This window comes from Halichoeres trimaculatus, unplaced genomic scaffold (genome assembly GCF_033239565.1).
Source record: "Halichoeres trimaculatus isolate MK-OKI-2021-1 unplaced genomic scaffold, fHalTri1.1 fHalTri1_scaffold_4, whole genome shotgun sequence".
Classification (NCBI taxonomy): Eukaryota; Metazoa; Chordata; class Actinopteri; order Labriformes; family Labridae; genus Halichoeres; species Halichoeres trimaculatus.
The window spans coordinates 40,019,893-40,046,424 of record NW_027437182.1 but is presented as its reverse complement, the minus strand read 5'-3'; the positions used below and the strand labels follow the sequence as shown (position 1 = coordinate 40,046,424).

Here is a 26,532-nt window from a genome sequence, read left to right as displayed (position 1 = left end):
GTATGATCTGATTATGTTTAAAATTAAAACTGCTTTTTTGCCCCCACAGTTGCCTTATGGTGCTTACTGTTATACTGTAATGTTTGATCATTATATCAAGTAATGATGCAACATTATAATTAAAAATGACTGATGACATAAACTTTATTATTGACCTCCAACATTTGACCATTTTCTATCAAACCAAAAATGTGACGCTTTGATTTTAATTAAACCCAAACATTTCTATTGTTCAAAATTAGAACTATCAACTTAACTAACTTAACACTGATAGTTTTTTTTTTTACTGTGATGCCTGATAACCACAGTTTGTATGTCAGTGTGATCAGACTTTGTTTCACTGTGTAATAGTCGATGTGGAGGAGGAATGACACTAAGCTCTCGCCGTTTTACTTTTTAACTTTATGAAATTTCATGAATCAGTGGCTACAAAATCAAATTATGAGATAACTCACTGCAGTCGTGTGATGATGACCTCCTGTCGTGTGTGCAGCATGCATCCTCTGCAGTCAGGTCGACTGTATCTTACCCGGATACAGGAGAGCTATTTTATGACTGGCCGACATGTCTGGCTCTCTTTTAGCTCTGTGATGCTAACAGCGTCTTCCTACACGTTGGCCTACAGCGGTGTGACTCGGTGGGCGCTAAACAGTACATTTTACAGCAGGAGAAATATCATGCATGGTGTCTCAGAGAGTGAAAAGGTTCAAATGTGTGTCTCATACGCTGAGTGCGTGAGGCTTGAGAGGAAACTTCAGAATGACTCGCGGAACGGACATGCGTGTCCGGTCGGGATTTCAAAATAAAGGCGTACATTAAAGACCACGATGTTGATCAATGTTTCGACTTTCCATCGATGTGATTGGATCATTGCTTAACCAATCGATGTATCGATGTATATTGATGGGTCATTACTCCCCTAGTATCTTGTGAGGCTGGGCATTTCCTGAAACTATCCAGTGGAGGCTGTGGAAAAATGTTGATGAGTAGTTCATCACTCTAAATTATGCCCCAGTTTTTCTTTATCTTTTTGATGTTTTCTGCTTCAGCACTAAATGTGGTGACAAAAACTGGTCTATCCTGTGCTTGTTTTGGGGGATTTCTTCCCAACAGAGTGTGTCTGTCCAGGTTTTTTTCGGAGTCTCTTCTTTTTGTTTCTAGGACTTTTTGAATCCCTTTCTAAAGAGCACCTCAAACATACTCTGTGGAGTCCAGGTAGCACTCCTTTTCTTTTGTTTTATGTTTCCCCATCTTTGATGTTTACTCCCAGACTCAGGTAAGCTGGGTTAGGCTATGATCTGTCTCTGTGTTTGGGTTGTGATAGCACCCCCAGTGGTTTGGTGTGTTCTGTGTCAGGACAGGCCCTGGGAATAACAGAGGTGGGCCCAGACGTTGCAGCTTTGGTTTCTCATGCTACACAGGAGTGTCTCCGTGGGCTGCTGGAGAGGCTCACTCTGATAGCAGAGCATCGCAAGACATCCCTGAAGGTATGTCTGTCTGACGGAGACAGAGCAGGGCCTAACTCCTCTGTTTGATGATGTGAAGCTGAGATGATTGGATGCATATTATATGATTAACGTTACACCTGTTGTATTGGAGCACTATGAAGCAACCAGAAGACAGAGGCATGTCAAGGAAAACTTCTCATATGTTTACAGGACACTATCCACTTCCTGATGACACATTTCAGAATATGTCAGCATTTTTTACAAGTTACTGTTCTTCACAGATCATGGTTTAGGGATGCATGAGAGCTACTGCTCATCTCACTCTGTATGTGTACACACAGCTGTAGAAATCGGACTATGATCTTAGCCAGCTTGAGATCGGACTATTAAGATACAAGAAAACAGCTTAGTCAGACAGAACGGACTGAGTGTAGCTCATATACACACATAGATAATGTGATTGCTGTTGGACTGCATTTAGCTCCGGTGGGTCTTGGTACGGCTCGGCGCTCAGTGTGTTCAAATTTCTGGAAGAGGAAGTAGCTAACTATGATAAACAGTGTCGCTGCGCTCCAACACAACCAACACACACCATGTAATGTAACTAACACACATAGTACATAAAAAGCTACAGCAGCATCCATCTTTGCCATCGCGGTTAGGATGTTGCTTCTTCTTTGGGCAAACTGGAACTCATTCTCTATGCACACAGTTTGCTCATCACAAAAGGACACAGCGCCACCTTCTCAAACAGACCAAGGTGTTCACAACCAGAAGATCTGTTTCCTTTTCTGGATGTATATGCAGACTAGGAATGGGTATTTCAAGAAAAAGTGCTATTCTATATTTGCTGGTAACCACTCTGAAAACAAAAAAAAAAAGTTTTTATGTTAATGACTATTTGACCATTCAAAAACCATTGCTCATCCCTAACACAGACAAATCTAGATCCCCTTCTGTGACTTTACAATCGAGCAATGACCTTAGTCAGACCGCTGGCTTCATGTGAATGCACTGAGTGTCCGTGATGGCCTATTGAACTCTGAGTATTGTGCCATTCTCCAAACCCCCATGCTCCGTTCTGCACACGCTCTGTTTCTTCCAGATCAAAAGATGCTCAGTGCTGCAGTTTCTGTAGAGAAGAGACTCTGGTAACTGTGGCTGATGCTGGCTCTCCGACCTTAACTCATGATCACTCAGTAACCGAAGAAAGGGACATCCTGGAGCTGGATCACTGTCAACTCTCCCGAAGTTTTAGGGCTTTTTTTTGTCGGGACTGAAGTCCAGGTAGCTGCTACCCTGCTGGGCTGAAGGTTGCTGATGCTTCTGTACATGTGGCCCACATGGACGATTGGCCACTGTTCGATGTTAACACACACCTCTCTCTTTGTCTCTCTATCCCTTGTGTGTGTGTGTGTGTGTGTGTGTGTGTGTGTGTGTGTGTGTGTGTGTGTGTGTGTGTGTGTGTGTGTGTGTGTGTTTATGTGTGTGTGCATGCTTCGTGTGAGACAACAGGAAGACACTTGGCACGCCCAAGTGAGTGATGTACGCTCCCAGGTTCGCTTTATTGAGGAAGTGGAGCGTTTGAAGAAGAGGAAGAAGGATGAAGAAGAGCGGGACAGACTGCTGCGTTTGGCCAGAGTAAGCTTGTGTTCATCAATCTCAGCCCACCACCAGCCTCTGCCTTCAGTCAAGCCGCTTACTGAGTGAAAACCTGTTTGTGATCACAGAACCGCTCTCAGAGTGAGGATCCTCAGCAGCAGCAGCTGAAGCAAAGAGCCAAAGAGGTATGAGGAGAACCACCAAAGACAGGAACAGGCCGGCACAGGGTTCTCTATAGCCGCGTTTCCACCAAGCAGTCCGGTTCGGTTCAGTATGGTTTGGCACGTCTTGGTCCAGTTAAGCCTGATCCTGTCTGTGTTTCCACAGCAAACTGTGCCCTCTTGTGGTAGGTGGCGTGTAAGCTGGATGCCTAAAGCCGCAGCGGTTAAATAATAGTGTGACGTCACAGTAGCGCGACACAGTGTACCTCGCTAATAAATCCAGCAAAGAAGAAAAACGTGACACAGGAAACAAAGAACACAGATGGAAGACATGCAGCATTTTGTCCTCTCTGTGATCAGCATGTGGAGCTGTGATACAAAGATCGATCACGCTTTGTTTCAGAGAAGTCTGTGAGCCGCCAGGGGAAATACAGCTGCTGTCACATGGTAAGTGACGATTGTCACTGACCAATCAACCGTCTGCAGTGTTGTAGCTCCACCTTCTGAGAGATCAATATAGTCTGGCACCCATACAAAAGGGTCCCAAAAAGTTGGACGGCTCGTCTCAGTTATTGGAGGATCTGTCCCTGGATAAGTCAGTGGAAACGTCACAAATGGGCGCTGTACCGAGACGAACCGAACTGGACTGCTTGGTTAAAAAGCGGATTATCTTCATTAAAAGTCTGGTTTCTCTGGACTAATGTGAGCACAGTCTTAACTGTATGTGTTGATCTGAATCGCACTTTTCACAGAGAACCCTGAGTGTTAGCACTTGTTGACCTTAATAAGTTTCTATTTCCTTACTCTGCTAAAATTTACTGGAAGTGACAGGTGAAATGCCCCAATGACTCTGAAAACCTTTTAATTTCACCACCTTCTAAGATCTACAGAGGTCGCCATTTTTTGCCAGCGTGCAAAAAAGTGTGTTCTAAGACGATGAAGTAAAAAGGTCCATGGGCTACAGTCAGTGTTCCCCCTTCTCCCCAACTTTATTCTTATATTTAGCTACCTTTCAGAACCCTCCGTTGACTTCTTTTCTAAAAAGCTATAACCAGCCTTTAACAGCAACAAAACATCCAAAAACACAAAAGCTGATCCAGTGTCATGTCTCACGAGAGCCGGAGACACATATTTCACATAACACGCTTCATCAGAGGCCCCTCTAGTCTGTGGGGTTCCTCAAGGCTTTATTCTTGGCCCTGTGCTGTTTTCTTTATATATGCTCCCGTTGGGATCCATCTTTCATTGCTATGCAGATGACTTAAAAATATATCTGTCTTTGAAAACCAATGAATCTATGAATGCTTTGTTGTCCTGTCTGGAAAATGTCAAATTGTGGATGGCCTTCCTAAGTGTAAATGACAAGAAAACCAATATTGTTTTTGGTTCTCCTGATCTGCTGGATGGTGTCCACAGTGTTTTTGGTAATCTGGGATCTCACTGCTGTTCCTCAGTCAGGAACCTTGGTGTCATCTTTGACACCTCTTTCAAATTTGTTGTAAAGACAAGCTTCTTTCAGCTTAGACTCCTGAGTACGGTAAAGGCATACCTACCTTCTCATGATCTTGAAAGAGTTATATATGCTCATAACATCTAGGCTGGACTACTGTAACTCTTTGTACTTGGGTGCTGACCAGTCATCCCTCCGGCGCCTCCAGCAGGTTCAAAATGCAGCTGCAAGCCTGCTGACCGGGGGGAGACGACGTGACCACATAACACCTGTTCTGGCCTCCCTTCACTGGCTCCCTGTCAGGTGTAGGATCCAGTGTAAAGTTGCATTATTGGTTTTTTAAAGTCCTTATGGGTTGGCACCCCCATAACTAAGTGAGTATCTGAACCTGCTCACCAACACACCAGGTCCTTCTCAATGTACCAAGAGTGAGGCTTCAAACAAGAGGGGACAGAGCTTTTGCGGTGGCTGCCCTCACTCTCTGGAACAGTCTGGAACAGAATAGGAGAGACAGACAGAGACAGAGAAGGAGAGACGGAGACAGAGACAGATAAGGAGAGACAGAAGAGACAAGCAAAGAGAAAGAAAAAGAAAGACAGAGACAAAAAGACAAAAGATGAGACTGACAGAGACAGAAAAGAAGAGACAGAGACGGAGAAGGAGAGACAAAGCAGGAAAGAGACAGAGAGAAAAAAGGAGCGACAGAGACAGAGAAGAAGAGACTGACAGAGAAAGAGAAAAAATGACAGACAGAAGGAGAGACAGACAGAGACAGAGAAGTAGACACGGACAGAGAGACAGACAGAAAGACATATAAGGAGAGACAGAGAACGACATAGAACGAGAGACAGACAGAGAGAGAGAATGCCAGACAGAAATAGACAGAAAAAGAGACAGACAAAGACAGACAAGGAGAGACAGAAGACAGACAGAGAGAAAGACAACAGTAACAGAAATAAAAAGACAGAAGATGAGACCAACAGACACATAGTAAAGAGACAGACAGAGACAGACAGAGACAGAAAAGATGAGACTGACGGAGACATAAAAGTAGAAACAGACAGAGACAGAAAAGGAGAGACGAACAGAGACAGAGAAGAAGAGACAGACAGTGACATAGAAGGAGAGACAGAGAAGAAGAGACAGACAGTGACAGAAAAAATTGACAGACGGAGACAGAAGGAGGGACTGACAGAGACAGAAGGAGGGACTGACAGAGACAGAATGAGATTGAGAAGTAGAGACTGACAGAGAAAGGAAAGAAAGGACAGACAGAGACAGAATAGGAGAGACAGACAGAGACAGATAAGGAGAGACGAACAGAGACAGAAAAGGAGAGACGAACAGAGACAGAGAAGAAGAGACAGACAGAGACATAGAAGGAGAGACAGAGAAGAAGAGACAGACAGTGACAGAAAAATGACAGACTGAGACAGAATGAGAGACAGACAGAGACAGAGAAGTAGAGACAGACAAAGACAGAGAAGTAGACATAGACAGAGAGACAGACAGAAAGACACATAAGGAGAGACAGTGAGAGACATAGAATGCGAGACAGACAGAGACAGCGAACGCAAGACAGAAACAGACAGCAAAAGAGACATACCGTGACAGAAAGGACAGACAGACACCAGACAGAGAGAAAGACAACAAGAGACAGAAACAGAAAGACAGACAGAGACCGACAGACACATAGTAAAGAGACAGACAGAGACAGAAAAGAAGAGACGGACAGAGACAGAGAAGAAGAGAGAGACAGAAAAGTAGAAGGAGAGACAGAAAAGGACAGACAGAGAAGAAGGACAGACAAAGACAATGAAGAAGAGACAGAGAAGGAGAGACAGAGTAGGGGGGACAGACAGAGACAGAGAAGGAGAGACACAGACAGAGACAGAGGAGGAGAGACAGACAGAAAGGAAGAAAAGGACACACAGAAAGAGACAGACAGAGACAGAGAAGGAGAGACAGAGACAGGAACAGAGGAGGAGATACTGTAAGACAGAGAAGGAGAGATGGACAGAGAGAGAGAAGGACCGAGGAGGAGGGACAGAGACAAAGAAGGCGAGACAGACAAAGACAGAGAAGGAGAGATGAACAGACAGAGACAGAAAAGAAGAGATGGACAGAGAGAGAGAAGGACAGACAGACAGGGACAGAGGAGGAGAGACAGACAGAGACAGAGAAGGAGGGACAGACAGAGACAGAGAAGGAGAGAAAGACAGCAGAGTAGGAGAGACAGACAAAGACAGAGAAGGAGAGACGAACAGACAGAGAAGGAGGGACAGACAGAGACAGAGAAAGAGAGAAAGACAGCAGAGTAGGAGAGACGGACAGGGAGCGAGAAGGAGAGACGAACAGAGACAGACAGACAGAGAAGTAGACACAGACAGAGGGACAGATAGAGGGAGAGACATAGAGGAAAGACAGAGAGAGGCATAGAAAGACAGACAGAGACAGAGAAGGAGAGACAGACAGAAGGACATAGAATGAGAGACATGCAGAGACAGAAAAAAAGAGACGGACAGAGACAGAGGAGGAGAGACAGAGGAGGAGAGACAGACACTGACATAGATGAAGAAACTGACAGGGATAGACAGACAGGGAGCGAGAAGGAGTGACAGACAGAGACATAAAGGAGAGACACAGACGGAGACAGAGAAGAAAAGACAGACAGATACAGACAAGGAGAGACGGAGAAGAAAAGAGAGACAGAGACAGAGAAGGAGAGAAGACAGAGACAGAGAAGGAGAGACAGACAAAGACAGAGAAGGAGAGACGGACAGAGTCAGAGATGAAGAGACAGACAGAGACAGAGAAGGAGAGACAGACAGAGACAGAGAAGGAGAGACAGACAGAGACAATGAAAAAAAGACAGAGAAGGAGAGACAGAGTCAGAGAAGGAGAGACAGACAGAGACAGAAGGAGAGACAGAGGAGGAAAGACAGACAGAGACGTAGATACAGAGAAGGAGAGACAGACAAAGACAGAGAAGGAGAGACAGACAGAGACAACAAAAAAAAAGACACAGAAGAGACAGAGACAGAGGAGGAGAGATAGACAGAGACAGAGAAGGAGAGACAGACAGAGACCGAGATACAGAGAAGGAGAGACAGACTGAGACAGAGAAGGAGAGATAGACAGAGACAGATAAGGAGAGACAGACAGAGACAGAGACCGAGATACAGAGAAGGAGAGACAGACAGAGACAGAGAAGGAGAGATAGACAGAGACGAAGGAGAGACAGACAGAGACAAAGACCGAGATACAGAGAAGAAGAGACAGACAGAGACAGAGAAGGACAGACAGACAGAGAAGGAGGAGGAGAGACAGAGATAGAAAAGGAGAGACAGAGACAGAAAAGGAGAGACAGCCAGACATAAAGGAGAGACCTAGAGAGACAGTGAAGGAGAGACCGAGGAGGAGAGACAAACAGAGACAGAGAAGGAGGGACAGACAGAGACAGAGAAGGAGAGACAGACAGAGACAGAGAAGGAGGGACAGACAGAGACCGTGAAGTAGAGATTGAGGAGGAGAGACAGACAGAGACAGAGAAGTAGAGACAGAGTAGGAGAGACAGACAGAGACAGTGAAGAGGAGACAGAGGAGGAGCGACAGACAAATCAGGGGAGGAGAGAGACAGAGAAGGAGAGACAGACTAAGACAGAGAAGGACAGACAGACAGAGACAATGAAAAAGATACAGAGAAGGAGAGACAGACAGAGACAGAGAAGGAGAGATAGTCAAAGACAGAAGGAAAGACAGAGGAGAAAAGACAGACAGAGATGTAGATACAGAGAAGGAGAGACAGACAGAGACAGAGAAGGAGAGACAGACAGAGACAACAAAAAAAAGACACAGAAGGAGAGACAGACAGAGACAGAGGAGGAGAGATAGACAGAGACAGAGAAGGAGAGACAGACAGAGACAGAGACGTAGATACAGAGAAGGAGAGACAGACAAAGACAGAGAAGGAGAGACAGACAGAGACAACAAAAAAAAGACACAGAAGAGACAGAGACAGAGGAGGAGAGATAGACAGAGACAGAGAAGGAGAGACAGACAGAGACCGAGATACAGAGAAGGAGAGACAGACTGAGACAGAGAAGGAGAGATAGACAGAGACAGAGAAGGAGAGACAGACAGAGACAGAGACCGAGATACAGAGAAGGAGAGACAGACAGAGACAGAGAAGGAGAGATAGACAGATACAGACAAGGAGAGACGGAGAAGAAAAGAGAGACAGAGACAGAGAAGGAGAGAAGACAGAGACAGAGAAGGAGAGACAGACAAAGACAGAGGAGGAGAGACAGACAGAGACAGTGAAGAGGAGACAGAGGAGGAGCGACAGACAAATCAGGGGAGGAGAGAGACAGAGAAGGAGAGACAGACTAAGACAGAGAAGGACAGACAGACAGAGACAATGAAAAAGATACAGAGAAGGAGAGACAGACAGAGACAGAGAAGGAGAGATAGTCAAAGACAGAAGGAAAGACAGAGGAGGAAAGACAGACAGAGATGTAGATACAGAGAAGGAGAGACAGACAGAGACAGAGAAGGAGAGACAGACAGAGACAACAAAAAAAAGACACAGAAGGAGAGACAGACAGAGACAGAGGAGGAGAGATAGACAGAGACAGAGAAGGAGAGACAGACAGAGACAGAGACGTAGATACAGAGAAGGAGAGACAGACAAAGACAGAGAAGGAGAGACAGACAGAGACAACAAAAAAAAGACACAGAAGAGACAGAGACAGAGGAGGAGAGATAGACAGAGACAGAGAAGGAGAGACAGACAGAGACCGAGATACAGAGAAGGAGAGACAGACTGAGACAGAGAAGGAGAGATAGACAGAGACAGAGAAGGAGAGACAGACAGAGACAGAGACCGAGATACAGATAAGGAGAGACAGACAGAGACAGAGAAGGAGAGATAGACAGATACAGACAAGGAGAGACGGAGAAGAAAAGAGAGACAGAGACAGAGAAGGAGAGAAGACAGAGACAGAGAAGGAGAGACAGACAGATACAGACAAGGAGAGACGGAGAAGAAAAGAGAGACAGAGACAGAGAAGGAGAGAAGACAGAGACAGAGAAGGAGAGACAGACAAAGACAGAGAAGGAGAGACGGACAGAGTCAGAGATGAAGAGACAGACAGAGACAGAGAAGGAGAGACAGACAGAGACAGAGAAGGAGAGACAGACAGAGACAATGAAAAAAAGACAGAGAAGGAGAGACAGAGGTAGAGAAGGAGAGACAGACAGAGACAGAAGGAGAGACAGAGGAGGAAAGACAGACAGAGACGTAGATACAGAGAAGGAGAGACAGACAAAGACAGAGAAGGAGAGACAGACAGAGACAACAAAAAAAAGACACAGAAGAGACAGAGACAGAGGAGGAGAGATAGACAGAGACAGAGAAGGAGAGACAGACAGAGACCGAGATACAGAGAAGGAGAGACAGACTGAGACAGAGAAGGAGAGATAGACAGAGACAGAGAAGGAGAGACAGACAGAGACAGAGACCGAGATACAGAGAAGGAGAGACAGACAGAGACAGAGAAGGAGAGATAGACAGAGACAGAGAAGGAGAGACAGACAGAGACAAAGACCGAGATACAGAGAAGAAGAGACAGACAGAGACAGAGAAGGACAGACAGACAGAGACAGAGAAGGAGAGACAGAGATAGAAAAGGAGAGACAGAGACAGAAAAGGAGAGACAGCCAGACATAAAGGAGAGACCTAGAGAGACAGTGAAGGAGAGACCGAGGAGGAGAGACAAACAGAGACAGAGAAGGAGGGACAGACAGAGACAGACAAGGAGAGACAGACAGAGACAGAGAAGGAGGGACAGACAGAGACCGTGAAGTAGAGATTGAGGAGGAGAGACAGACAGAGACAGAGAAGTAGAGACAGAGGAGGAGAGACAGACAGAGACAGTGAAGAGGAGACAGAGGAGGTGCGACAGACAAATCAGGGGAGGAGAGAGACAGAGAAGGAGAGACAGACTAAGACAGAGAAGGACAGACAGACAGAGACAATGAAAAAGATACAGAGAAGGAGAGACAGACAGAGACAGAGAAGGAGAGATAGACAGAGACAGAGAAGGAGAGATAGTCAAAGACAGAAGGAAAGACAGAGGAGGAAAGACAGACAGAGATGTAGATACAGAGAAGGAGAGACAGACAGAGACAGAGAAGGAGAGACAGACAGAGACAACAAAAAAAAGACACAGAAGGAGAGACAGACAGAGACAGAGGAGGAGAGATAGACAGAGACAGAGAAGGAGAGACAGACAGAGACAGAGACGTAGATACAGAGAAGGAGAGACAGACAAAGACAGAGAAGGAGAGACAGACAGAGACAACAAAAAAAAGACACAGAAGAGACAGAGACAGAGGAGGAGAGATAGACAGAGACAGAGAAGGAGAGACAGACAGAGACCGAGATACAGAGAAGGAGAGACAGACTGAGACAGAGAAGGAGAGATAGACAGAGACAGAGAAGGAGAGACAGACAGAGACAGAGACCGAGATACAGAGAAGGAGAGACAGACAAAGACAGAGAAGGAGAGATAGACAGAGACAACAAAAAAAAGACACAGAAGAGACAGAGACAGAGGAGGAGAGATAGACAGAGACAGAGAAGGAGAGACAGACAGAGACCGAGATACAGTGAAGGAGAGACAGACTGAGACAGAGAAGGAGAGATAGACAGAGACAGAGAAGGAGAGACAGACAGAGACAGAGACCGAGATACAGAGAAGGAGAGACAGACAGAGACAGAGAAGGAGAGATAGACAGAGACAGAGAAGGAGAGACAGACAGAGACAGAGACTGAGATACAGAGAAGAAGAGACAGACAGAGACAGAGAAGGACAGACAGACAGAGAAGGAGGAGGAGAGACAGAGATAGAAAAGGAGAGACAGAGACAGAAAAGGAGAGACAGCCAGACATAAAGGAGAGACCTAGAGAGACAGTGAAGGAGAGACCGAGGAGGAGAGACAAACAGAGACAGAGAAGGAGGGACAGACAGAGACAGACAAGGAGAGACAGACAGAGACAGAGAAGGAGGGACAGACAGAGACCATGAAGTAGAGATTGAGGAGGAGAGACAGACAGAGACAGAGAAGTAGAGACAGAGGAGGAGAGACAGACAGAGACAGTGAAGAGGAGACTGAGGAGGAGCGACAGACAAATCAGGGGAGGAGAGAGACAGAGAAGGAGAGACAGACTAAGACAGAGAAGGACAGACAGACAGAGACAATGAAAAAGATACAGAGAAGGAGAGACAGACAGAGACAGAGAAGGAGAGATAGTCAAAGACAGAAGGAAAGACAGAGGAGGAAAGACAGACAGAGATGTAGATACAGAGAAGGAGAGACAGACAGAGACAGAGAAGGAGAGACAGACAGAGACAACAAAAAAAAGACACAGAAGGAGAGACAGACAGAGACAGAGGAGGAGAGATAGACAGAGACAGAGAAGGAGAGACAGACAGAGACAGAGACCGAGATACAGAGAAGGAGAGACAGACAGAGACAGAGAAGGACAGACAGACAGAGAAGGAGGAGGAGAGACAAAGATAGAAAAGGAGAGACAGAGACAGAAAAGGAGAGACAGCCAGACATAAAGTAGAGATATAAAGAGACAGTGAAGGAGAGACGGAGGAGGGAGACAAACAGAGACAGAAGAGGAGGGACAGACAGAGACAGAGAAGGAGAGACAGACAGAGACCGTGAAGTAGAGATGGAGGAGGAGAGACAGACAGAGACAGAGAAGTAGAGACAGAGGAGGAGAGTCAGACAGAGACAGAGAAGGAGAGACAGACAGAGACAGAGAAGTAGAGACAGAGGAGGAGGGACAGACAGAGACAGAGAAGGAGAGACAGACAGAGACAGAGAAGGAGGGACAGACAGAGACCGTGAAGTAGAGATGGAGGAGGAGAGAAAGACAGAGACAGTGAAGAGGAGACAGAGGAGGAGCGACAGACAAATCAGGGGAGGAGACACAGACAGAGAAGGAGAGACAGACTAAGACAGAGAAGAAGAGACAGACAGAGACAGACTAAGACAGAGAAGAAGAGACAGACAGAGACAGACAGAGACAGAGAAGAAGAGACAGACAGAGACAGAGACTGCCACAGGCCTGGCATGGACTGACAGTTTATTTTCAGTTTCATTCAGCAGAGGCTTTTGTCCAAAGAGCCTGAACTAAGAACAGTGCTGTTTCTTAGCTGCTGTGTCTGTAGTTCTTGTAGTTTATGGTCTGTACCCAGTTCCAGGTCTCCCCTCTGAGGAGCAGGACTTTAGCTCCCTGACACTCCTCTCCTTCAGTACACGCTCCTGCCCCAGGTGTCTCTGCTGAGACCGACCCAGTCCTTTCAGGAGGAAATTAGCCTCTCACTGCTGATCTCTGTCTTACTGTTTCTTCAAAGACTGATTTTTCTGCTTATTCCACTTTAGAATCCATGTTTTAATTCATGGATTCATCTTTGTTAGCTGCAGCAGCATGTGTTCAGTTTGATGTAACCTCAAACATGAAGAATTCACTTGTTTCATACTTTAACCCACAGACAGGCCTTGGTTTTTCATGAAGACCTGTAGTTGATTTGTCAGATTTGTCAGTCCTGTGGGGTCCAGACAGCCTCCTCTGGAGGGAGCGTTATTCTACCAACTCTTACTTTGTGTCTTTTCAGCTGCAAAAAATGGAGGAAGCTCAGCTGCAGCAAAAAGAAGCAAATCTCACAGCTCTGGCAGCCATCGGGCCTCGCAGGAGGAGACCTCTGGAGCAGACTGAAGGCCAGGTTAGTCTGAGGGTTTCAGTCCTCTGCTGAATCTGGTTAACACCTGTTTACATCAATGATGCGGACCTCGCCCAATCTGAAAGATAATCCCATTACATGTCTGATTTAACACTAATGGATCTGATCATAAAAACAAAATAGTTAAAATTTATGGATAAGACTATGTTTCTCAATTGTTAGCCTCAAAACTAAACATCTTTAGTCTTCCATTAACTGTTCCATTAAATTCAAATCAAAAACTCAAGTTTCATTAAGTTCATGAGTCTGATTCAGATGTAACGTGGTGTAAAATTCAGCTAACTGACCTTTTAGTGGCTCAAACTTGATTCAGGTGAAGCAAACCAAGAATCTAACTCTAAATCATGTCAAACAAACACCCAGCCAGTCACATGGCCCTCCACTGATCACATGATACTAGAGATGAAATAACTTTGCCCTTAACTTTAAACCTCGGCCCTTTTTGGGTCAAGGCGCCAAATTCCTGTCAATAATGGAACAAAAAAAAGGATTAAAATCAGAAAACCATCATATTCCAAATGGCTTTTCAGGAGCCCAGACATGAGCAGTCAGTTACCAAACATAGCATTACATTAACATGAACTTTTAACTGAGTTCATCTTTTGATCCATGAATTCACTCTAACCCCTGAGGCAGCCAAATGTTTCGCCAACATTTCTCTGCACAAAGAAGAGAACTCTAATCTGTTCAATCATCAGAAATTAGCAATATGTCACTGACCCCTGACCAAACCCCAGAATCGCAGGACAACAAGGTGACAGGAAGGGAAATCCAGGGTCCAGGACACACTGTGATCTCTTACTGAGCATACTGCAGCGTGAAGACAGCAGTGAGGCCACTTGTAAGAAAATAACTTAAAAACAATATACGGAAAGAAATTCCTAAACTAATAAACCACAGGGCCTCCTGGAGACCTTTAAGTACGGGTTTTCATACTTCCACATTAAAAACAGTCATTTGAAGGTGAGGTCACAGAGGGGGGTCCCTCTGCTTCTGCCTTTGTTTAACATTCATAAACATGGAGCAGACTGTCTCTCCTGTTGATGAAGAGGAAGAAAATCTGTGTTCCTATCCATATGATGGTCCTCAGGGTTATATTTATGAGCCTGTTAGGAAGGTGGAGATCAGGAATAGGGCAGGATTAGGAGGAACAACGGCCATAGGAGAGCAGTGGAGTTGTGGTGTGAGGAGAACCAGAGGAGAACAGAGCAGGTGTCCCGCTGAGTGAGCGCTGTTAGCTAGTGATAAGTAGCCTTACACTGTGTTTACATCAGCGTATTTAAAGTTTGAAATAGAAACACTGACTCAAAAAAGAAGTTATAGGTATAAGAGCTGATCGTAAAGCAACGCACTTTGAGCCGTCATGATGAAGCCCATAGAGAGACAGATAGAGAGGTCTATCAGAGGTCTATCCACTGATCTAGTTTCAGAAAACCAAGACTTAGCTACGGTGCTCAGCTCAAGTTTCCATCACCTTGAATCTTAGGCTGGATCTCTGGCAATCCTTGTTAACATCTGTCAACAGCTGGTGAAGCTGTTGAAGCTGTGGTTGTCTGTATGGACAGAACAGCAGCCGCATCAGTCTCACCCGGACCTGGTTCAGGTAGCCCGTCCTGAACTCCGTCACGTCACCAGGCACAGAATGTTTGTGTCGACATTGAGCACCACAGAAGACCTTGTTTTTTGTGACTGATGCAGAAATTAAGTCCCATCTCTTTGCGTCCTCAAAACAAGCCTGAGCACAAAGCGAACTCCATTTTTCTTCCTATTGGGGGTAAAAGTGCACCCAGTGTCCTGTTGAGCTAGTGTTTCTGCATCCATCCAAACACATCTGAATCATCTTCATGAACGGTCATATTCAATAATATTTTGGAGGAATCACAATAAACATGACCTGAAATGCCCGATGTCACTCACCACCACCAATGATACATGTTGGATCAGTCGAATCAGAGAACGCCAGTCCCCTTTACTTTGTCATGTGATGCCATGTTGAAACAAAGAGCATTTTAAACAGCTTGACTGAAAACAGCCACTTCTTCCTCTAAGTTTGTGTCTTTTTTGTTGTCATATGACATAAATTAATGTCTGAGTTCTTCTACTGCCATTATTAGACTATGTTAAGTGTTAATTTATAAAAAAAAAGCCTGCAATATGCTGTGTAATACAGTGTTTTCATGACAGTGTGGCTGAATAACACCACTATTCATCGCAGCTGTCAAACTTCTTGTTATTTCTGAGTTGTCATCAGACAAAAAGGTTCAGAGCAGAGTCCTGCACTGGGGCGGGTACCCGAAAAAACAGCTGATTTGCAGGTAGTTTCTAAAAACTTTTTTTTCCCGGGGTCGGATCTGGGTGGAAAAAATAACACGCGGGTCTGGTCGCGGGTTTTAGTTTGACACATCAAAATTAATATAAAATAATAATAAATACAATAAAATAAAAACCTAAGTTGTAAGCTGGTTGTAAGGCTGTGACCATATAGACTGTAAAAAAACATGGGCCTTATCCGTAAATCGGTAACATGGTGGACGGCTGAGCCACTATCCAGTTCTTATAATACATCCATGGTTGTGACATGATCACGGCTCGTACCTGATTGAACAGAAGTCTGGACAGAAAGTTAGTCTACTATTACACATGTAAAGGTCCTTTAAGAGATTAAAAGTTTAAACGCATTAAGCGTAAAAAACGAGTGATTACAGTTGTTTGTGAGAAGATCACAGAGGGTTGATGATGGAGCTGAAGTCAGGCTTTTATTGGAAGAGTTGCTTCATTCAGGTGCGTTGTTTACTCACAGGCATCTGAACTATGGCGATATACCGTTCAATTTTCAGACAATATGACCCAAAATGATTACTTTAAATATGGTTAAGGGTCGGGCTGCGGGTCGTGTTTCAACGGGTCGGATCAGGTTGCGGTACTAATCGGGCTGATGGGCGGGTTTGCGGTTCGGGTCCCTCCTCCACTAGCACATACACACAGGGACCTTCCTTAGCTTAGCAGATGTTTCAGACTGTTAGTTTAGCTCACTGAGTCTTTAATTCTCTGTGTGTTTAAGTGCAGGCCCTGCAGGCTATAGGTTTAGAGATGAGGACGTTAACTGCACACTCTTCCTGCTGCCTTTGAACTCCATTACCCAGCAGAGCTGCCTGCCTGATGTCTTTCTCTTTCATCTAACAGCCATAAGGCATCGTCTGCCTCTTCACAGCCTCACCTCAGCCGGCTCTGACAAACCCATGACAGGAACTGTGGAGCTGGAACAGGAAAGGTGTTATGAGTGTTTAATACACCTGTCGCCAAACAAATACTTTTCACACCTTTATCTCTATTACTGCACATGCTTCTGGGGTAACTTTGCAATCCTACTCTCACAAGACAAGAAACTCACAGTGTATGGACCATTCACTCTACTGAGTGATCTGAACTGGGAAAAGGGAAGAGGAGGAGAGCTCATAAGGATGTGGTTTAGGTTTAGGTAAGATGTTATTCCTATGGAAAGTGTGAAGCTCATTCATACAGGAGCAGAAACTGGAAAAAAAACTCTGAAATAAGGGATTGATGGAGTAACCAGAACTGTGAAATGTGCTGTTTTAGCATTCCCATCACAAACAGTGCATTTATAGTAATACAGTTTCAAGTTATTAACCGACAAGTCAGTGCAACATCTGCATTGGTCCTGGGCCCTGTTCTACGAAGCAGGATTACTGCCTAGCAAGGTAGCTTTGAGGATAGGTTCCCGATTCCCTGTTCTACGACACGGGATCACTCCTCAGCGAGGCGAGTCTCCATGGCAACATACCCTGAACGGCTAACCTGCTCCGGGGCAGGTTAGGTTCCAGATTGAACTCGCAGACTATAAGAACCCCACCCACTGACCAATGAGCCCTCACGAAAAAATGGCTTGTTCGTTCTTAGAGGATCCCGTGGACATCAGAGTTCACATTGTCCGAGGAGCACTCCGGCGCGTGAGAATTTTCAGGGACCGCACCGACCCACTCTCTTTTTCTGATGACCACCTTTATGAAAGTTACCGGTTTTCCAGGGAGGGGTTGGTAGTACATGACACTTTCTACAGGTAGTTGAAGGGAATGAAGAACTCTCATTGCCGTAATAAGATCTTCAATGCCAACACTTCTGTTCCATGACAATATTTTATTGCCCGTATTAAAATTGTGACAGGAATTCATGTAGGGCTCATGTGGGCTACATATCACCCAAAAAATATAAACACGATAGGAATGAACAAATGAATAAATTCATGTAAGAACTAAATTAGATATGTTGCATGTTACAGTAAAAGTGCATGGTGAACAGTGCTATTTCAGGATGATAATGGCACAAAAGATTTTATTTGCACTACACCACTACACTTACGCATTTAGACTGTCAGCAATTTTCTGCCAGCACTCCTTCCGTGCTTTAGCAGCGGCGACGGTGTTGCTTTTAACGTTAATAACATGTTTCAGCTCGTCATACTTCCTCATGATCACCTCCTGCTCCTCCTGTGTGAAGTATGCGCTCCTTCTCTCTCCGGCCTGCTCTGACGCTCCAGACTGCTCCATGTTCGCGATTGGTCAGATGCAGCGGGCTCCGCCCTATATGCGTGCACGCGCTCATTGCCTAGCTGGATCCACTTATGAGGTTGATAACCAGCGAGATAGCTCCAAGGCTATCTCGCTAGACTGAACTTGCTTCGTAGAACAGGGCCCTGGTTGTGCTCAATGTCAGCACCCTGTGATAGTTTTCTAGATTCTTCTGAGAATTCTTAATGTCTCTTACTGAAGAGTGAGACTGTTCTACAGTTTCATTTATCAGACGCTTTCGCCCAAGGCAACGTACAACACAAGCAAGAACTTAGACAGAAGGAAAACCAAGTTAGTGCAACAACAGTGCTACAAGTTATTCTGCTGAAGGTGCTGCCATCAAGTATGTTTTTTATTTTTATTTTTTTTATATATGAAAGGGTGAAAATAGAGGCTGGACTAAGCCTCAAAGGTGGCCTCAACCTCTTCACTGACTCTACACTGTAGACCTGCTGTAGACCTGCTGTAGACCTGCTGTAGGCCTGCTGTAGACCTGCTGTAGACCCGCTGTAGACCTATTGTAGACCTATTGTAGATTATTGTAGTGAAGGAAAATTGATGAACTGCACCTCCAGATGCAGAGCCTTCTTTTTCGAGTCAACACACACCACAGCGTTTAGCTAACCAGTTAGCAGCTGGTCTGTTTTTAAAGAGTAGAGGGATTCTGTCCTGTGATAATGACCCAGAGTCTGCTGATGAACAGATCAAACACCTGATCATGTCACTCAGGTAACGTGCACGTGGAGTAATTTCTTTGTGTTTTCTTTCATGCATCAGATGACTCTGCTGCACAGACAGAGTGTTCACAGAGCGACTCGTGTCATGCTGAGGGATCTGTTGGTTTGCATGGAGCAGGACCACTTCCTGCGTCGCTCCCTCACACTGTACAAAGCCATGCTCTGACCACCTCCGCCCACTTCCTGCTGTCAGAGGCGGGAACGCTCCAACACTAGAATGAGTGTTGTTTTTGATTTTCAGTTCTATAAAAACTCTTATTTATGTTTTATACTAAGTTGTTGTTTTGGTGCTGGGTCAGTATGGCTGTTGTACTGGTCTTAAAAGAAGCATGTGTTTTTGTTTGGAAAGAGGAAAAGGGAATGTAAGCCTCTGAGAAACACTGCTGTCACTGAATGATGATGTAGTTTGCCCTTCGTTGGTAAAGGAAAGTACGTTGTGTTGAGTTCTGCCTTGGATCCTTAAACTTCCCTTATTTGCTTTGTTTGTTGTTTGACAATTAAAAAATAATTACTTGTCTCATTCTGACATTTGCTGTCTCTGATGCATGGAAGACATGTCTCCACAATTATTTAGTGAAGTGCTTTAAATTTAAGACTATTTTGACCTTTGTAGAATATTTTTAGAGAGCTTGTGTCCTCTGATGTGTTTTTTCTTGAACTCTCTCATTTTCACACCTAATCAATTCATTCATTTAAAGTCATCAGCCAAACAGTTGAGTTTCTGCTGAATGTTCAGAGCTTTAGCTTTAGACCAGCAGCCCCTGAACAGTCCAGATGGAGTTTAGTGAGACGTACAGACAGACTTTGGTTTGACAGGAAGTGTAAATGTACACATCATTTACAACCTGTTTCATTTTAGCTACATCATTAGTTCAGTTTATTGTAAGGTGAAAGCTGGGGACTACATGTAAACTGACCGAGGGCCGCTCTCGGGCCCCTTGCATGCTGTTGAGCATGCCTGCTCTATCACAAGCACATGGTGGAGCCTTTCCATAAAGTAGTAAAAAAAGTCAGTAACTGTGTCACGTCATTCCCTTCCCAACATGTTGGTCAAGCTAAGGATGCTATAACTGAAGTAAAGCTGCTTCTGTTTTTAGAAGCCCTGCCACAGCTTCACCAGGAGGTCCTTTTTATCCATCCAAAGGAAGCCTGTGAAATGTATTTTCTTCTTTTTTAAATTTCTGACTGGTCATTTCTCGCCTTTCGGGGAGCTTGAGTTTTAGTTTTATTCCACTTTCAGGTCTGGATGTAAACTGTGGAGCTTCATCTTGTTCGCTGAGAATAAAATCAGGTGAAACAGGAAGTTTTAAACATCCACTGAGAATCAGCCTGAGTGGGTTTTCTTTCTGGGTAAATGATCTGTATTTTTTCATCACTAGAAAGGCTCAATAAGGATCAAAACATCCTCCAAATGATGGACCACTTCTTGTGTTTTTTAGACCTTCTGGACCCTGCATTTCTGCCACTGTGTCATTGTACAGCTTGAAGCCAAAATTCCCTCGTCACAGGAGCAGCCATTGAAGCAGTTTGCAGCCAGTCTGAGCAGCAGAGACGATGAGAGATTCTGGGAGAATCTGAGTGGAGCTGGGTGACAAAAATAATATATATTTTTTCTTTTGAGAGACTAATCACTTCTTGACTCTACCTCCTGACATATTTTATAATCCCCGAAAAAATACATGAGAACGGCATCGGTCAATCATCGTTAAATGTTACATAAAGCCTCGTTTTTAACCTCGTATAACTAATGAAAACAAACCTTCTCAGAAAAAAGAGGACTTGAATACAAGACAGCCAAATGATATCTTCAAATCACCACAACAAAAGGACGTGAGAAACATTTCTACCAGGAGTATTCATTTTTTAAAGTTTGACCACAGCTCATCTGGAATGACTGGAAAGCTGGATTTTTAAACCTGTACTGCAGCCAGCCACCAAGGGGAGCAGTTTTGTGGAGACCTTACTTCGAGCCGAGCAAGCAGACATCCATTTTTTTTACAGTCTATAGTAGATTATGGCAAACACGTATGCAAGAATGGAGAGAAAGTAAAGGTAGTTACAAAACAGCACCACACCAGTAGAGGGCAGTAAGACAATGACAAAGAGAGCTTTTCCTGTGAGAACGGCACCATCGAAGGGGACAGATGAAGTGTCTGTTGGCATCTAGGAGATTCAGCCTGTGCTGCTTTTGATGGAATTGTTGACTCTTAAAAGAGATGGGCTCTAGAGACAGAGCCGCCTGAAGCCGGTCGAAGCTGTTGGTAAAAGCCCAGACTGAGCACTTCCCTGTCTAAAGCATGAAGACAGCAGAGATGGAGCTGTGTTGGAGCTTCAAAGGGAGCCTGTGGATTCAGGACTTTGACTGTGATGCATCCCTCTCAAACGCCTTCAGATCACCATTAAATCCTGATCTGATGATCCATCAAAACCAGCACAGGCTGAATCTCCCAGATGCTAACAGGCTACCTGCAGTGCTACACAGTAGACTTGTAGTTCTCGAGACCAGTCTCTTAAAAAGTCACTGCGCGTTTTGGGGTGGTGTCAGTGGACAACTTCCTGTCTCACTTCATATCCTTTTTGTTAAATTGACACGCCACTGCTCCTGGCTCTAGCAAAAATAGAATTGTAGAGTATATGCCTCCTGCCGGAACTGGGAAGCAGCCATACTGCTACGAGCACATTAGTTCACAGTTCACACACAAGACATGCACTGTCTCTGTGCTGCTGTGCTTGTGGCTGAAATAATACAATCTAATATTCATACCATGCAGCTGAACCCCAGGGTGGTGCTTTGGTTCTTCACCTCATGCAGATTATGGTGTAATATTAACTCCAGATATTTTTTTCTTTTTCTTTCCTTTTTTTTGTGGTCTTGGTCTCAGTTTTGCTAGATCTTGGTCTTGACTTGTTCTGTCTCGGTCTTAAGCTGCGTTTCCACCAAGCAGTACGGGTCGGTTCAGTACGGTTCAGTACGGTTTGGGACAGTTAAGTCTCATCCCGTTTGCGTTTCCACAGCAAACTGTGCCCTCTCGTGGTGGGCGGCGTGTAAGCCGCATGCCGGAAGCCACAGCTGGTAAACAATAGTGCGACGCCGTAGCAGCTTACCCCGCGATTAAATCCAACAAAGAAGAAAACGTGACACAGTAAACAAAGAGCACGGATGAAGACATGCAGCATTTCGTCCTCTCTGTGATTTTCATGTAACTCTCTGTTACAAAGTGCAATCAAGCTTCGTTTCAGAGAAGTCTGTGTGCCACCAGGAGAAATGCAGCCGCTGTCGGGGTAAGTGACGATTCTTTTGACCAATCAACCGTCTGCAGTGTGTTGCTCCACCTCCCGAGAGCGGATCGGTTCAGTCTGGCACCCATACGAAAGGGTCCCAAAAAAGTGGGACGGCTCGTCTCGGTTTTTAGGGATCCGTCCCGGGATGAGTCTGTGGAAACGCCGCTAAAAGCGCACCGTACCAAGACGAACCGACCCGGACTGCTTGGTGGAAACGCGGCTTTAGTCTAGGTCTTGCTACCCTCTGGTCTTGATAGTGTCTTGGTCTCGAGGTGGTCTTGACTTCAAGTCTACTACATAGTCTGTCTCCTGCTGCTGTGTTGTTTTTGCTGAATGGCCTTGAGTGTTATATTACTGCCCTCTACTGGTGTGCTACTGTGTTGCAGTTATCTGTATTTTATTCTCCATGTGTCTCTGGTCTGATAAAACAGTCTATGGCTGTTTTGTTCCTGGTCATCTGGTCAAAAACACCTTTTGTTCAATCTCTCAGGAGTGTCATGGTGAGGTAACATCGGGTTAGGGGTTGGGGCCTTATAACGTGTGGAGGACATGAAAAAATGTACAAGTGAGCAGTTATAATTTAATCAAACAGAACCAGTAACATTGGAAATACCTTCGTCAGTTTATGTGTCTGTTACATTCAGTCCATGTCAGCAAATCAAGCATCATGTTTTTATTGTGGTGGTAAATCTCCTCATGAGCAGCAGCTCATGATCTGAGTGACCAGAGTGTCTGCCATTAAACTTCAGAATGAGTCACCAGCTGATACATTTGCCCCACGGCAGCAGACCTCCCTGCACCACCTCATCAGGTTGGTTTGGGCAAACATACGACACCTTTCATGGCAGAAACACTGAACAGAGTTATTTCACCCCTGACAGGAAGTGACTGTAGATATCATGCTTTGAAATCAGAGGATCAGCTCTGACCTCCAGGATGTCAGTCTTCATACATCCCTACATGTACCCTGAAGGAGGACTCCATCGTACTGAAGATCAGGAAGTCTTAGTCCCCATGTTTGCCTTAAACTAAGAAAGCATCTGAAGCCTTTTCAGCAGATCCCTGAACCATGACTGGACTTGAACCCCATGGAGTGAAAGCTGCTGCTGCAAAGAGAGTATGACAGAAAACACACGGACTCCGCGCCCTCTGCCGGCTGTCAGTGCAGCTCCTTTCAGTCAGGACCCGTTTGGGACGTCTTCATGCTGAGGGGGGCGCTGGTCCTCTTTATACAGTTCTGTCACCACACAGAACAGTTCCTGGTGTGAGCTCAAAACGAGGAACTGATCCCTCCTCCGTCCCATCAGTGTTCAGTCCAGGAACTCCTGTTTGATCCGGATCAGGGTTGGGAGGCTCTGATTTGCTCTGCCCTTCCTCTGGAGAACGTATTCGCTGAACTGGGAGGTGTCCACACCACCACCACATGACGCCGTGATTCTGAATCCTTTCTGCTGTAACCGCTCCAACACCTGCAGTCACACACACAAACACACACACACACACACACACACACACACACACACACACAGCATGACAGTCAGATATGACAGGGACCACTGAGCAAGGCATTGACTCATTTAGGGGCTGTGGTCGAATAGTCATTTTTGCTCAGGAAGGTTCCTAACGGAGTGAAATGACCCGGAAGTATCTAAGTGAAAGCCATGATAACAGTGGTTCATATTCTCTAGACGCAAAGGAAAGGAGATTCTATGCTTCCTTTCAAATCTCCTTTAGCATAGGGTACATCTGACCATCCTTTCAGAAAGGAAAGGAGACGATGCCGTCCCACAAGTCCTTGCGACAACAATATTTAACGCTACCAACCCTTTACGAACACAAACCCCGAGGGAGAAGGTACCTAGAGGAAAACATGATGGAAAAAGGACGGAGATCACCATGTAAATTACTGTTGATTAAAAAGCATTGTCAACTAGAGACTGACATTTTTTTACTTTTTGCTTCCTTCAGAGATCAGGGCTCCACTTTAGAAGAGGCCCGCTCACTGGGCTCAAAGCGCAACTGAAAGGCTCTGGGTCAGCTGACTGCACGCTCTACTGGCCCACTGGAGCCAGTTCAATAATGCCTTAAAAAAAACCCATAACCACACCATTTTCATACTGTATCAAACTGTTGTTTTGTCAGAGATCAGTGTGAGATAATGCCGTTATTGACTGATTCAGCGTCAGTTTCACGTCTGTCCCTCTGCACGCGTAATGGATGAAAGGCACCGATGCACACAGCTTCGCTGCTCCCTCCCTCTGTCCCACAAGTGTGCCTAAAGCGTCAGGTCAAACCGCGGTGCATCGCTCTCTCTGGTCAGATAATCTTGGTGAAATCCTGTCATCATTTTCAAATCTTGCAGTTAGTGCGTGCTGAAGATTTAAGAGATGCAAAGATTTTCCATGTGTGATACAACCTGTTTTTATAATGTTTGAAGATTTTTAAAATCCTGTAGTGTGAGCCCAGCTTAACGCAAAGTAAGACGCAAGGACCTGTCTATTAAACTGACAGAACTGGACAGATCTCTTGTTGCAGTTTTTTAAAAAACAGTTAAAACATAAAGGTATTGTTAATGCGTAATGGTAAGAATTGCTCAATAAAAAAGTAAAAGAAAGGTTATATGTTTAGGTTTATTACACTAAGGTAGACATTTTTGTTTGGCTTGAGGCAATAAATGGCTTCTCATTTTACCACAGATGAACTGTACCTGTTCAATGGGGAGAAAATCAGCCAGGAGTGGGACGGGACAGGATTTTCTTTTTGACTCTGACCCGGGATTGGGACGGGACAGGATTTTTTTCTGTGGGCGCGGGATGGGACAGGAGTGAAAATCCACTCCAGTGTCAGGCTCTATTGTCAATCTTATGCCATACCTTCCCAATATGCGTACCGTTATATGTTTTGAACTCTCATCAGTATGTTTAACACTTTACACGAGCTATGAACGTTGCGCTACTGTTGTAACATTAGCATGAAATTCAAGTTAATGTTTCAGTTTAAGATAGGTACAGTGTGCGTTTGTCATGTCGTCATTTTAGCGTTGATTTATTGGCGGCCCTCAAAGGGCAACTCCGGTGGCAGCGGCTCAGGCTTTACATGAAACTTTTCAAACACAACAGAGTTTAATGAGAGAAAAGAGGAGCTGAGGACAGGCACTGAGGATGGTTCAGAAACTGATCATAAATCTGGTAATAAAGTGTTCGCTGTGAGTTTAAAGCACAAAACACTGAACACAACCATCATCAAATCAACATAACAGAGGATTAATACAGAAAACTGACTGATAGATAATATCTCCCTGAGACACAATAAGGTGGGTTACATTAATAAGTTTCAGAGTTCACGATCAGATGGGCTCTAGATAAAGGCTAAATAATTCATAAATAATCTCACAATTACGCATTTTACCGGAAAAGTGATCCATGAGTTTCTAAACAGCACACAGAATAAACAGAGAGCAGGTTTTCTTCATGGTAACGTGTTTAACAGGTTAAAGAAACAGACAAATCTCTGTTACTGTTTCTGCTTGATCAGAGTTATTACAGTGCACATGTGCAGACACACAAACAGCTGTTAGAGCTGACTGACAGATGATCCAGAGGTGATCAGCTGATGCCGTCATCACTGAAACACGTCGCTTCATGTGACGCTCTGGAGGAGAGGATGTCCCATTGCTCTAAAAACTAACCTCGTTCCTCTCTTCATTTCCTCGCGTCTCTCCCATGCATCTCTGGTGGGAGGGACTAAGACTCAAGTGAACGATGCAAGTGGAGGAAGGAAGGATGGAACTTTGGAGCTTTGAGATATACCCAAGGACAAAGAGGAGCTCCACAGGTGAAACTGTGGCCACAATCAGCAGCTAAACAGAGTCTCCTCCCACCAGTGACTCTTTCCCTCCTCACTTTAAACATATTAACAAATTAACAATATTTACAATTAACAAACACAATGCACATGAACACAACACTCATACAGATAAAAGAAAATACCTAATAACCTAAAGAAATACTCAACATAAGCCTACACAACAAAATATCCCCATGTACCCCTCCCCTCTCTCATCCCTGATCTCTGAACTCTGCCTACTCTGCTGGAGTCCTGCAGCTGATGTGTGCACCCATGCAACCACGCCCCCTGGATGTAGACCTCAGAGAGGGAGAAAGATTAGTAAAGGGTCTCCAAAAAAACCACAAAAACATTAACACTCATTGTGCATGTGCAGATGTTTTACAGCTTAGTGAGGGGGAAGCTGTCCAGCTCCCTCACAGACAGGAACACTGACATTTCATGAGCATACGAACTCCTGATTGGTCCAACCCAGCGACCAGGAGCCCCTGTTGGTCTCAGAGTGAGGAATGGAGGTGCATCATTACGTATCCCTAACAAGTGAAAGAAGAACCCAGCATTGATGAACACATTAAGTGTCTCTCCATGACTGACCTGG

The 26,532-nt window shown here is 44.9% G+C and overlaps 2 protein-coding genes across 8 annotated transcripts in view; one reads left to right on the top strand and one right to left on the bottom strand.

Annotated features, from left to right (window-relative positions):
* LOC141788708 (transcription initiation factor TFIID subunit 4-like) overlaps positions 1-18,972 on the top strand; it is a 44,186-nt gene extending 25,214 nt beyond the window's left edge. For 5 of the 6 annotated variants that reach the window (XM_074667717.1, XM_074667716.1, XM_074667715.1 and 2 more), the window contains exons 12-16: positions 1,357-1,487; positions 2,964-3,089; positions 3,179-3,235; positions 13,358-13,465; positions 18,847-18,972. In XM_074667717.1, coding sequence (XP_074523818.1) covers positions 1,357-1,487; positions 2,964-3,089; positions 3,179-3,235; positions 13,358-13,465; positions 18,847-18,972 — 548 coding nt within the window. Of the gene's footprint in view, positions 1-1,356; positions 1,488-2,963; positions 3,090-3,178; positions 3,236-13,357; positions 13,466-16,666; positions 16,736-18,846 lie in introns of those variants that run through there. The other variant, XM_074667718.1, reaches the window with a different exon arrangement.
* Positions 17,668-26,532, bottom strand: part of LOC141788707 (BTB/POZ domain-containing protein KCTD1-like) — a 33,131-nt gene continuing 24,266 nt past the window's right edge. For both annotated transcript variants that reach the window (XM_074667710.1, XM_074667711.1), the window contains exon 5: positions 17,668-23,557. In XM_074667710.1, coding sequence (XP_074523811.1) covers positions 23,399-23,557 — 159 coding nt within the window. In that variant the 3' untranslated portion in view covers positions 17,668-23,398. The remainder of the gene's footprint in view (positions 23,558-26,532) is intronic.